Raw genomic sequence first — 14,464 nt, 5'->3', positions numbered from 1 at the left:
AGCTGCAGAAAAAAATATCTAAAAATAATAATTATAATATAAAAAAAAACTAAACTGTATACTGACAGACTGTCTGCCAGTACCTAAGATGGTGGTGACCAGTGGGGGAGGTAGGAAGGTAATCTCTACACTGTAGCTAAAATTAACCTTACAAGGTACCTGATTAACCCCTTCACTACTGGGAAAAATAGAAGTGTGGTGCGCAGCTGCAATTAGCAACATTATAATTACCAAAAACCAAAGGCATGTATTTCTGCTATTTCTAAACAAAAGGGATCCCAGAGAAGCTTTTACAACCATTTGTGTTAGGATTACACAAGAGGTATGTAAATCATTTCAGTGAGAAACCCAAAGTTTGTAAAAATTTTACATTTTTTATATAATCGCATTTGGAGGTGAAATGGCGGCATGGAATATACCACATTGGGCCTAGATCAAGACCTTGGGTTGTCTACTAAAAAAATATATATAGTTTTGACAGGTATTTTGGGCAAGTTCTTCTCTGAAATTCCAGGTAGCAAATGGGTTAAATTATGGATTTGTCATTTATTTTATTTAAATCATAAATTAACAGTTTCTTGTTGATTTCTTCATTTTATCATGATTTCTTTATTTAAATAATCAACTTGAATTTAAATAAACAATGGCATTCATGAAATTTAATTTATTTTCAAAACAATATAAAGATTGAACCCTTTCATGACAGGGTTATAATGTGCAAACGATCGCGAGATTTCAATTATTGGATCGGGTCTGGGGGGCGTCCCTATGACGCTAGGAATGCCCTCCAGACCGCAATCAAATCCAGGAAGCGCAGTTGGCTTCAGGGAAGCCGTTGGCTATGACGTTGTATTCCGTCATAACGGCACTAAAGCCCAGCGCTGATTTGACGGAATATAACGGCGGCAAAACGTTAAATATATACAACATGTTATTTATTGTAATTACATATTATATTTATTGGTATGTAACAAATATTTTTTTATAACTGTTCAGAAGTGACAAACACATTGGAATACATAACTGAGTATTATCCTGTGTATTAGCATATCTCTCTCAATACAGTTGTTCTTTTTTGAAGTTTGTATTTCCAATATGTTCCTTTACAAAAACAGTGGTAGATATATAATATAATGGTGTGTCATTAGATATGGTAGAGCTGAAGCACCAAATACTAGGAAGAATTCAATTCTTAAAGGGACATAAAACCCAAACTCTTTCTGTCATGATTTGGATTAACCATGACATTTTAAACCACTTTCTAATTTACTTCTATTATCAAAATGTATTTGGTCTCTTGGTATCTTTTGTTGAAAAGCAGGGACGTAAGCTCATGTCTGGAGCACTAAATGACAGCAGTTTTGCAAGAAAACTAGATGGCAGCACTATTTCCTGTCATGAAGTGTTCCAGAGACCTACCTAGATATCTCTTCAACAAAGTGTACCTTGGGAACAAAGCAAATTTAATAATAGAAGCAAATTGGAAACTTTTTTTAAATTGTCTTAAAACCAAAAGAACATTTTTGGGTTTTATATCCTTTTAAAACAGATTAAAGCATATAATGGGGTAATAATATGTGTAAAAAAAATGTAATCAAAATTTAGGATCTGATATGTCTGTGACTTGCTGTCCTATGATGGTTTTCTCCCATTTAGAAAGCTGCTCCACAAATCCTCTGTTTGGCCTCATGTTGGGTTTACATTTTAAAAGGTGTGTCCATGCCTCCTGAAAAGGAAACCAGAACAATGTTAAAGCATCATTTTTATACAAGATACCATGCATGAAGGACTATCTCATCATGTAATGTGACCTTGTGCATCGCTAACTTCAGAAATGGGATTTTTTAACATTGATTTCTATTTGGTAAGCTTAAAGGGGCAGTCTAGTATAAATTAAACTTTCATTATTCAGATAGGACTTTTAATTTTAATCAACTTTCCAATTTACTTTTATCATCAAATTTGCTTTTTTCTCTTGGCATTCTTAGTTTAAACTAAACATAGGTAGGCTCATATGCTAATTAGTAAGCCTTTGAGGGCTGCCTCTTATCACATGCTTTTTAAATCTCTTTTCAACACAAAAAGACAGAAAGTACACGTGGGCCATATAGATAACACTGTGTTCAGGCACAGGGGGTTATTTAAGATTTAGCACAACACAATGCTAAATGCAAGACAATAGATAATAAACAGTCACAGTCATGTGATCAGGGGGCTGGAAGAAGGTTCCTAGATACAAGATAATCACAGAGGTAAAAAGTATATTAATATAACTGTGTTGGTTATGCAAAACTGGGGAATGGGTAATAAAGGAATTATCTATCTTTTAAAACAATAAAAATTCTATGGTAGACTGTCCCTTTAAATAGCCATTATAGTGTATCATTGTAATTTTAGCACTAGCGACCCTGCAAACGCTATGGGCTAGATTACGAGTGGACAGCAAAATTGTGCTTTTGCAAACGCGATATTTGCCCTCCACTCAGTAATACCGGCTCACGAAAATTTCAAGTAAAGTGCAATGCGATTGCATGGATGCTTTGCGCTCACTAGAACGTGCTTCCATAGCCTCATTCTGATAACGATAGACACAGCACAGAACCTAGTGCAGGGAAGAGGTTAAGTTGCGCAGCGTTGGGCAGCATATTTAAAATATATATGAATATACACATATATATTTTTTTTTTTTATTTATGTATATACACATATTATAACATATATATTTACAATTTAAACAAAAGGCACTTTTTAGTGCTGTTTTTTTTTTCTAACACCCCACATCCCCTCACTTTAACGCCTTATAACTGCTATTTAAAAAAAAAAAAAAAAAAAGATGCTGATATTTTTCATTTTCATAAAGGAACTGTTCACTTTATTTGGGGGGCAATTGGAGCACATTTTTTCAATTAACCAGAGGTCTGACCTCTTAAGGTAAAGTTCTACCAGAAGCTTGCAGTAGAATTAACCAGCCACTTGTAATGCAATTCATAAGGTGGTGAGAGTCCATGATCCATTACTCCTGGTATTCAACTCCTGGCCACTGGGAGAAGGCAAAGATTCCCAAAACTTCCAAGAGCACTTCATCCCTCCCACCTCACTGGTATTCCAGACGTACGTATAGCCAAGCAGGGGAAATAGCAAAGAAAGCTAGGAAAGGACAAAGCAGGGAATACAGAGGTGCAAAATAGAAATGTTGCCAGAATTTTTTATATGCATGCAGAGCATGGTTTGTGAACTCTAACCACTATATGAATTCAGGTAAGTATACATTTTAGAAAAAAAAGTGCTTGAATGAATAAAAACGGATTTTATTAGGACGAATTAAAAATAGTACAAAAATAGGCAAACTCCAGTAAACAGATGGGAGTGTCAATAGTAGGTCTGACCGGTTTCAGCCACACTGGCTGTAGTCATAGACATGTTGCACCTGTATAGGTGCAAGCTATTTAAAACCCTTAACTCCTCCCTGGGGAGGTGGTAAAAGAAACTGACTCCCAGTGTTTAACCCTTATATATACTTATAACATATAAATCAGTAGGTGGCAAAAAACAAACAAACTGACATATAATAAACATCCCCCTTAGGTAGATGCTGAATTTAAATATTGTCAATTGATGTAATAGCCTAAGATGGTATAAAACAGTACTAAATGAGTAAATAAATGGCCCTATAAAAAGAATTAACAAAGATATTCATGTTAGGATGGTAAAATGCACCTGGATACAAATCAACTATTGAACATGATATAATATTAGGGACAAAGGAAGAAACCATTGTCTTTAGACTTGGATGATGTGAGGATAGATATCAATTAAACAACTTAAAGAGGGGGGCGGAGCCAGCTATTAGAGAGGAAAGACGCACATTAGCAGAGCTCCTGAAGCCTGACACTTAAAGCACAAATTTATGAATCCTGAGTGCCTATATTTTATCCTCACTCTACTCTTAGAATGGAAGCTTCTCCTATACATCTTGCCTCTTTGTTAGAGGACCTGTTTGTGAAAGCGGACAGCCAATTTCACAGCTTGAAGACTACTCTGGTGGAGCTGCGCAACCAAGATGGCGCCTCTCCCTTTCCTAACTCGGACACCTATGTGACAGCTCAATCTGAGGATGCCCTGTGTAGCCATTGCCCTATAAACCGACCGCAAGAATGGTTATCCGGTTGGAGATTGCCCGGCAACTTGTCTGGCCTGATTATTGGAGATCCGGCACCATTGCTCATAGCTGACCTACACCGCGCGATGGCTGAGATGTCACAGCCGGTGAAACGCTCCCAGCACAATCCTGTGATGTGCCTGCAGACCCTTGTCACCAGCATATATCCTGGAACTCTCCACGCAGCTCGACCGGGGACACCCCTGCCACAGGGGAAAGATAAAAGCCACATGAGAAACCTCAAAGCCTTAACTTTCTGGCGGATGGGTAATGCGGTACTTGATTACGCCAGTTACCTTCCCCTACACCCGAGGACATTATTATGTGGGCTCCTAAAAGTCGGCATCAGTATTATGTCAGACACTGGCTACTCAGCAGAGGCGCAACTTGTGCTTATGGATTGGGCAGGGAGCCCTTTTGACCCAGGGGGCCAGACATACTTCGGATTACAGTTCTGAGTTATACACAGCCCTGAGACAAATGCGCAATATCTCTATTAGGGACAGTCATTCGGACTTACAACGAGAACAGCACCTGATATATCTGGGAAGATACCCCACATTATTAAAGTCTATTGGGCTCTAAAATTGCATGTATGGGCCAGTTATTGCTCTCCTACTTATCTAGTTATGATAGTTGTTTTCTCATGATACCACCACCCAGAAATTGTATGCTTACACTGCTCTATATTCACATTCTCAGCGTTCTGAGTTTTCCACAGCTCTGAGACAAATACACAATATCTCTATCAGGGACAGTCACTTGGACTTACAATAAGAACACCATCTGATATATTTGAGAAGATACCTCACATTATTATAGCCTATTGGACTCTAAAATTGCATGTATGGGCTAGTTATTGCTCTCCTGTTTATCTGTTTATGATAGTCGTTTTATCACGATACCACCACCCAGTAATTGTATGCTTACATTGCTCTATATTCACGTTCTCAGCAGAGATCTAGTTTTAATCTTTTATAGAATGTACGTTTAATATTATTAGCTTTTCATACAGTGTGTACTTCTTACTTAGTCTTTTAGTTACAATTCTGGACATTTAATATAGACGCTCTGTTCATTTACTAAGTTACTAGCAGGGTATGCTCTATGCCAGTTACCTACTAGACCCCACAGGATCAGCTATGGTCTGTTAAGGGGTACTTTTGATCCGGGAGGTTGCTTTTAGTACTGGGAAATGTCAGAGGGTACCTTTGCAACCTCCTCGCCCTGTCATATTTGACAATGGACATGAAAAGTGGATCCCAAACTATGCTACTAAGTATTACAGCTCCCTAGCAATACCACGTAGGTCTTTAGTGACCCTTTTTACTTTGCCATCGACAGACTGCTTTGGGTAATAGTAAAGGACCAGACCTGCTATGATGTTAGTTGACTTTAATATGGAAGCCTGGATACTACTGCAGATATTTGAGTGTCTTATTGAGTTTCTGTATTTGCAGAAATTGCTTTGTTTTTTTTTTTTTTTTTTTTTGCTTCAGTGTACGATGTTTATCTTATACATAGTTTATATAATCTCATATATCCTATCTAACTTTTCACATCTTCCAGTCAAGAGACATTAATATAACCAGCCTAATTATGTTAAAGTTTAAAAGCATATATATATGTGTGAACATAATATTCTGCAATAGTGGTTATTAGAGGAACTACTTTAGAGATTCCAACTTATACTTGATGTAGTTCTTCATCTTACAATAGATAGTTCTCTACATGCTAAGCCACCTTTCTGAGAATTAGGAGACTATACTTTGTGGTATGATCACGATTCATATTTACATGTTTCTTTTTTTTTCTGTTTTCTTGTTTTGTTTTTTGTGTATACTTCAAGTAATAGTTATCGTGTCCTACCTAAGCTAATCCCTAGAGACACTCTTCTAGCCAAATATCACTTATTATTGTATAGTGTTAATTTTAATACAGTGTGCTCAATACTTAGATACTCAGTCCTCCCAATGCCTTCTAGAGTTGCTCTCTCTTCTATACAATGTTCTGCACATGTTTACAATGTGATAGAAATGCCGAGTCTGCTATATTATATTGTACTTCCGTTATTAAGGTCACGGAGCTAAAACTGAGTATATATTTTGGAAATACCTAATATGATGTTGTCAGTGTCCAGTGTCACAATATGTTTTATTTGGGTAATATTCAGATAGCGCTTAATGTTCTCTGTCCTATAATGTTTGCAGCTAATGTTAACTCTGATACATAATCCTATCCTACTAGGTCATATTTGCCTATAGTCCTTTGAATTGCCAATATTACTGCAATGTGCTAGTATTACAATTACTGAATATCCTTATTCCTAGCTATCGCAATCTTTGGGGCTACTAATTTATTTTGGATCAATGATTGTACATGGTTGCATCCTTATGTTACAGGGGATTATAGTGGAAAGTGTTATGTTACATTACATTTGTATTTCTGAGACCCCAGTATATTTTGGCATTTTTCCGCACTGCCAGCGGCCGAGGCAGTGTGACGTGTTAACAATTCACACCCTGTTACTGTTGGGTTCCTCTCCTCCCTTTCCCGCCGGTACTGGCTGCCTGCGGGTCAAATCCCTTCTCCTTTTTCCCGCACCGTCTATAGCTGACATTTCCCCAGGAGAGGAGCTCACCCAGTGACCCTGTATAATTCATACATACTAATATCTTCCCTCTCCATATAACTTTCTTAAGAACTCCCCTTATTTATCTTATTGAAAGCCCCTCAACTATGCATATAAATTCCCATACCCTGAGTAACCCCTGTTTATAAATTTGACATACTAACTGGCTCCGCCCTCCACCACCCCTGCTTCTACATATTTAAGCGGCTTTCGCCCGCTGATAGTCCCCCCCCTTATATATATCGGCCCAAGAGTGGCCGTCTCATATGCTAACCCTCCACAGGCAGATACCTTGATTCAGATATGTCAATAAGTGTTTCCTATCAGGTAGTGGAAATCATTTGCTAGTACTATAATATAAAATGAAGTTCTAATTCCTTTCACCAAAGCTTTTGCCTAGCACCATGTTAATCTTTGATATGTATTTCTCTTATTACAGGCGCATTCTGTGTTGTCACTAATATTTGCTTATAGGCATTGTAATACTTTATTGGATGTAATATTATCTTAAAGGTGAATACTGTTTGTCAATCTTTGTTTCAACTTCAATAAAAAATGTATTTGCAAAAAAAAAACAACTTAAAGAATTATAGTGAGTTTAAAAATACTCCTAATCTAAATTGTGTCTGATATATATACATCTCTAAAGAACAGGGGATAATTCTAGAAAAATATAGAAAAATATAAATAGATGTATGGGTCACATGAGGGTATAAAGAAGGATTTTCATACATAATATATGATATATACTACAGGGAGTGCAGAATTATTAGGCAAGTTGTATTTTTGAGGATTAATTTTATTATTGAACAACAACCATGTTCTCAATGAACCCAAAAAACTCATTAATATCAAAGCTGAATATTTTTGGAAGTAGTTTTTAGTTTGTTTTTAGTTTTAGCTATTTTAGGGGGATATCTGTGTGTGCAGGTGACTATTACTGTGCATAATTATTAGGCAACTTAACAAAAAACAAATATATACCCATTTCAATTATTTATTTTTACCAGTGAAACCAAAATAACATCTCAACATTCACAAATATACATTTCTGACATTCAAAAACAAAACAAAAACAAATCAGTGACCAATATAGCCACCTTTCTTTGCAAGGACACTCAAAAGCCTGCCATCCATGGATTCTGTCAGTGTTTTGATCTGTTCACCATCAACATTGCGTGCAGCAGCAACCACAGCCTCCCAGACCCTGTTCAGAGAGGTGTACTGTTTTCCCTCCTTGTAAATCTCACATTTGATGATGGACCACAGGTTCTCAATGGGGTTCAGATCAGGTGAACAAGGAGGCCATGTCATTAGATTTTCTTCTTTTATACCCTTTCTTGCCAGCCACGCTGTGGAGTACTTGGACGCGTGTGATGGAGCATTGTCCTGCATGAAAATCATGTTTTTCTTGAAGGATGCAGACTTCTTCCTGTACCACTGCTTGAAGAAGGTGTCTTCCAGAAAATGGCAGTAGGACTGGGAGTTGAGTTTGACTCCATCCTCAACCCGAAAAGGCCCCACAAGCTCATCTTTGATGATACCAGCCCAAACCAGTACTCCACCTCCACCTTGCTGGCGTCTTAGTCGGACTGGAGCTCTCTGCCCTTTACCAATCCAGCCACGGGCCCATCCATCTGGCCCATCAAGACTCACTCTCATTTCATCAGTCCATAAAACCTTAGAAAAATCAGTCTTGAGATATTTCTTGGCCCAGTCTTGACGTTTCAGCTTGTATGTCTTGTTCAGTGGTGGCCGTCTTTCAGCCTTTCTTACCTTGGCCATGTCTCTGAGTATTGCACACCTTGTGCTTTTGGGCACTCCAGTGATGTTGCAGCTCTGAAATATGGCCAAACTGGTGGCAAGTGGCATCTTGGCAGCTGCACGCTTGACTTTTCTCAGTTCATGGGCAGTTATTTTGCGCCTTGGTTTTTCCACACGCTTCTTGCGACCCTGTTGACTATTTTGAATGAAACGCTTGATTGTTCGATGATCACGCTTCAGAAGCTTTGCAATTTTAAGAGTGCTGCATCCCTCTGGAAGATATCTCACTATTTTTGACTTTTCTGAGCCTGTCAAGTCCTTCTTTTGACCCATTTTGCCAAAGGAAAGGAAGTTGCCTAATAATTATGCACACCTGATATAGGGTGTTGATGTCATTAGACCACACCCCTTCTCATTACAGAGATGCACATCACCTAATATGCTTAAGTGGTAGTAGGCTTTCGAGCCTGTACAGCTTGGAGTAAGACAATAGAGGATGATGTGGTCAAAATACTCATTTGCCTAATAATTCTGCACTCCCTGTATATGATATATACAAATAACCCCTATGGAGTAAACAGATGTGCCCGAGAATTGAAAACCACATTAGGATGTGGACAGACAAAAGTTACAATGAAATATACAAAAAAAACTCAACCCTGGGAATGAATACTGATACTGACCCAAACTAGCATATATGAATAATCAGGTGATTAAGCAAAAATGAAAGCACATGTATAGGCCACTCAATGCATTAGTATAAATCTGACATATGCAGACAATCAATGTTGCCAATAGTTGATGATGTCAAATTCTGAGTTGAATCTCCTAGGTAGCAGGCAACCGAGTTTGTGAATCCAATAGATCTCTTGTCGACACAGTATACGAAATTTGTCACCTCCCCTGGGGGGTCTCACAATTTGCTCGATTGCCTGCCACCTAAAGGATCCAACCTGTCCGTGATGAACTTCCAAGAAGTGTTTGGACAGAGCTGAAACTATTCTGTCATGAGAGATGTGAGCTAAATGCTCTTTTATACGTGTCCCCACCTCTCTAGTTGTTCTTCCTACGTACTGTCGATGGCACAAGGTGCACTCAATAAGATACACCACAAATTTGCTGCCACACGTCACGCAGCCCTTGGTCTCAAAAGTTTCAGCCCCTGTAGCTGAGGTGAAGTGGGTAGCGACTTTGATATGATCGCATGAACCACAAGATCTCTTTCCACAGCGGATTGTTCCTTTGAAATGTAGCCAGGAACTTCTGCTTGGTTCTTCCCTAAGTAAACTTGGAGACAACAAATTCCCTAGTGTCAAGTTCCTCCTATATACAAAGTTACAGCCATCTTTTATTATCTTACGCAGGGATTTATCCCCTCGCAGGATAGGGATATTCTTCCTAACTATGTTGCATACTTGATGGTATTGATTGGAGTATGCGGTAATGAGAGTGGATGCATTACGCGCTCTGGACTTTTTACCATCGGGACTGGTAGTCCTGTGGAACAGCCTAGATCGATCCATCTGGTCGACCTCTTGTCGTGCTCTCCCAAGTACCTTTACTGGGTAAGTCCTTTCAATTAAGCGCTTGTTCAGGTCCTCACTTTCTCTATAGCAGTCCTCTCTCTAGTTGCGTTTTATGCACATAAACTGGCTTTTAGCAATACCTCTAAACACATGTTTAGGGTGACTGCTATTCGCATGCAATAAAGTGTTCCCGGAGATAGGCTTGCGATAGAGCGATGATGTAATCCTGTGTCTCGTCCGAGGACCAGATGATCAAAAGATCATCTATGAACCTCAGATATTTCATCTGAAAATTTGAAAAAGTTATGTTGTTCAAATTTTCAGATACTTTCTACCTCCAGAGGCGTGGAACCGCTATGGGGGCAAAATTTGCCCCCTCCTACGCAAACCTCTATATGGGGTGGTGGGAGCGGTTCCACGGCTATGGAGGTGGAAACACTTTTTCTGGGTCTATCATGAAATATCTGAGGTTCATAGATGATCTTTTGATCATCTGGTCCTCGGGCGAGACACAAGTACAAGAATTGGTTGACCAACGGAATTGTAATGAAGTGGGTCTAAAATTCACCTACCAGTGGCACAATAAAACTATGAAGTATCTGGATGTAACACTGATGGGTGACTCTGATACCCACAGGATTACATCATCGCTCTATCACAAGCCTATCTCCGGGAACACTTTATTGCATGCGAATAGCAGTCACCCTAAACATGTGTTTAGAGGTATTGCTAAAAGCCAGTTTATGCGCATCAAGCGCAACTGTTCCCGGAGAGAGGACTGCTATAGAGAAAGCGAGGACCTGAACAAGCGCTTAATTTAAAGAAATTACACAGTAAAGGTAATTGGGAGAGCACGACATGAGGTCGACCAGATGGATTGATCTAGGCTGTTCCACAGGACTACCAGTCCCGATGGTAAAAAGTCCAGAGCGCGTAATGCATCCACTCTCATTACCGCATACTCCAATCAATACCATCAAGTATGCAACATAGTTAGGAAGAATATCCCTATCCTGCGAGGGGATAAATCCCTGCGTAAGATAATAAAAGATGGCTGTAACTTTGTATATAGGAGGAACTTGACACTAGGGAATTTGTTGTCTCCAAGTTTACTTAGGGAAGAACCAAGCAGAAGTTCCTGGCTACATTTCAAAGGAACATTCCGCTGTTGAAAGAGATCTTGTGGTTCATGCGATCATATCAAAGTCGCTACCCACTTCACCTCAGCTACAGGGGCTGAAACATTTGAGACCAAGGGCTGCGTGAAGTGTGGCAGCAAATTTGTGGTGTATCTTATTGAGTGCACCTTGTGCCATCGACAGTGCGTGGGAAGAACGACTAGAGAGGTGGGGACACGTATAAAAGAGCATTTAGCTCACATCTCTCATGACAGAACAGTTTCAGCTCTGTCCAAACACTTCTTGGAAGTTCATCACGGACAGGTTGGATCCTTTAGGTGGCAGGCAATCAAGCAAATTGTGAGACCCCCCAGGGGAGGTGACAAATTTCATATATTGTGTCGACAAGAGATCTATTGGATTCACAAACTCGGTTGCCTGCTACCTAGGGGATTCAACTCAGAATTTGACATCATCAACTATTGGCAACATTGATTGTCTGCATATGTCAGATTTATACTAATGCATTGAGTGGCCTATACATGTGCTTCCATTTTTGCTTAATCACCTGATTATTCATATATGCTAGTTTGGGTCAGTATCAGTATTCATTCCCAGGGTTGAGTTTTTTTTTGTATATTTCATTGTAACTTTTGTCTGTCCACATCCTAATGTGGTTTTCAATTCTCGGGCACATCTGTTTACTCCATAGAGGTTATTTGTATATATCATATAGTATATATCATATATTATGTATGAAAATCCTTCTTTATACCCTCATGTGACCCATACATCTATTTATATTTTTCTATATTTTTCTAGAATTATCCCCTGTTCTTTAGAGATGTATATATATCAGACACAATTTAGATTAGGAGTATTTTTAAACTCACTATAATTCTTTAAGTTGTTTAATTGATATCTATCCTCACATCATCAAAGTCTAAAGACAATGGTTTCTTCCTTTGTCCCTAATATTATATCATGTTCAATAGTTGATTTGTATCCAGGTGCATTTTACCATCCTAACATGAATATCTTTGTTAATTCTTTTTATAGGGCCATTTATTTACTCATTTAGTACTGTTTTATACCATCTTAGGCTATTACATCAATTGACAATATTTAAATTCATCATCTACCTAAGGGGAATGTTTATTATATGTCAGTTTGTTTGTTTTTTGCCACCTACTGATTTATATGTTATAAGTATATATAAGGGTTAAACCCTGGGAGTCAGTTTCTTTTACCACCTCCCCAGGGAGGAGTTAAGGGTTTTAAATAGCTTGCACCTATACAGGTGCAACATGTCTATGACTACAGACAGTGTGGCTGAAACTGGTCAGACCTACTATTGACACTCCCATCTGTTTACTGGAGTCTGCCTATTTTTGTACTATTTTTAATTCGTCCTAATAAAATCCGTTTTTATTCATTCAAGCACTTTTGCGTTCTTACTTGAACTACCTTGGGATTTTTTTCTACTACGTTATATGGAGTACTGGGACTCCATTCCTACTCACTGTTCATAGTGAGACCGGACGGCCCTGCCGGGTGACGTCACCACCGGAGGAGGAGCTGAGAGGCGTGTTACACAGTGGAGACTAGATGAGCAGAGTTGGAGCTGAATACACTGCGAAAGAGACTGCAACTGAGGCTTTTGAAGTGGACCACTGAACGAGTTGATTACAGACGGCATGAAGAGAAGGTAGTGAGTAACGGACATTTATTATCTGTCACGGCTTGGGGCTATTTGTCTTGCATTACTCTGTATAAGGTTGTATCACTGAATGTGAACACTGTTATCCTGCATATCACAACCTTCCAGCCGTTTGAAACCTAGTTCTCTATGAGACTGTTACCTGCCTTACTAACATCGCTTTAACACAGCTGCCTTGCAGGATAGATCCGCTTGTTATATATACCTCCTTTGCTTAATTCTGAACTAACTGCAATTATTAGCGTATGCATGATACAGTCTGCTTTGAATGAGGATCACACGCTCTGCATCTACTTTGCTTGATTGCATTTAATGGGGCCTGAGAATATACTCACTATACCTAAATGTTATTAGAAGCTTTTATGTATGCGGGACCTGGTTTTCCTGACAACTGCAGCCTGTCTATTTTCAAAGCAATAACTATTTCTATACGCTTCACTGCCTTGCCTTGCTTTGTTACATTGCTTTGATGTATTAACACACTATAAAGATGTACATCTTGTGACATATGGATAGCGGCGACATTAACCCCCAAAAGTGAACCACACTCTGCATGTTGCGATAGTAACAGCTAAGTCTCCACTCACGCCCACTTATTTTGTTTTTTTCTGCATCATTCGTTTGTTCTCTGTTTTATAAGTATACATTTTATTTTCTTTCATAAGGTGGGGAGTGTCCACGATCCATTACTCCTGGAATACTAATACCCAAGCAGTATAAGTATAAGCCAGATAAAAAGATTCAACATTTATTGTATAAGGAAGGCACCTCATTTCCAGGCACTGCTGTCTGGTAGACTTTCCTATCAAAAGCCTCTTCAGAGAAGGCATAAACATTAAAATGGTATAATTTTGTAAAGTTACAAAGGGATGACCATATTGCTGCTTTGCAAATTTGTTCATCAGAAGCCTCATTTTTAAAAGCCCAGGAAGTGGAAACTGATCAGTAGAATGGACTGTAAAGCTTTTTGGGGGAAACTTTTCCACCTCTAAGTAAGCCTTGTGAATCAGAACAAACATCCAAATTATGCAAAAGTATTTCTTTAGAATTTTAAGGATTAGGACAAAGAGAAGGAGCAATAATTTCCCTGATGTTATCAGAAGAAACAACTTTTGTTAAAATGTCACATTTTGTCATTAAGGCCACCTTATCCTGGGGATTAATGAGTATATGTGAGAATATCCCTTAAGGCGCCTATCAAAGGATGGCAGAGGGGAAACAAAAGATATAACAGGTTGATCTGTACTGTAAGGTATTCGGTACTTAAACCAAATGTGTGAGTGCTGGGTGAAAACTCAAGGTGTCAATTAAACATATAAATGAATAGTATTTTCGAATTCAGTGTACAATATATTTAATATTTGGACGATTAAAAATACATTACCCATAAAAACACATTAAACCATAAAAACATATAAAAAAAAAATATATATATATATATCATGGATCCATGATAAACATCAGCTGATTATAATGTTTAAAATTAGTAAAAACAATAAGCTATATTACAATGGTACCGCACTGTGTGAATGGTTACAAATAAAA

The 14,464-nt window shown here is 38.5% G+C and overlaps 1 protein-coding gene across 1 annotated transcript in view; it reads right to left on the bottom strand.

Moving 5' to 3' along the window:
• Nucleotides 1–910: 910 nt before the first annotated feature.
• The window catches only part of STYXL1 (serine/threonine/tyrosine interacting like 1), a 206,971-nt gene continuing 193,417 nt past the window's right edge, over nt 911–14,464 (bottom strand). The window contains exon 9 of the mRNA XM_053707418.1: nt 911–1,726. Coding sequence (XP_053563393.1) covers nt 1,595–1,726 — 132 coding nt within the window. The 3' untranslated portion in view covers nt 911–1,594. The remainder of the gene's footprint in view (nt 1,727–14,464) is intronic.

Source organism: Bombina bombina, chromosome 3, assembly GCF_027579735.1.
Source record: "Bombina bombina isolate aBomBom1 chromosome 3, aBomBom1.pri, whole genome shotgun sequence".
Lineage (NCBI taxonomy): Eukaryota > Metazoa > Chordata > Amphibia > Anura > Bombinatoridae > Bombina > Bombina bombina.
Note: the sequence above shows the minus strand (reverse complement) of the source record. Positions and strands in the feature narration are given on the sequence as shown.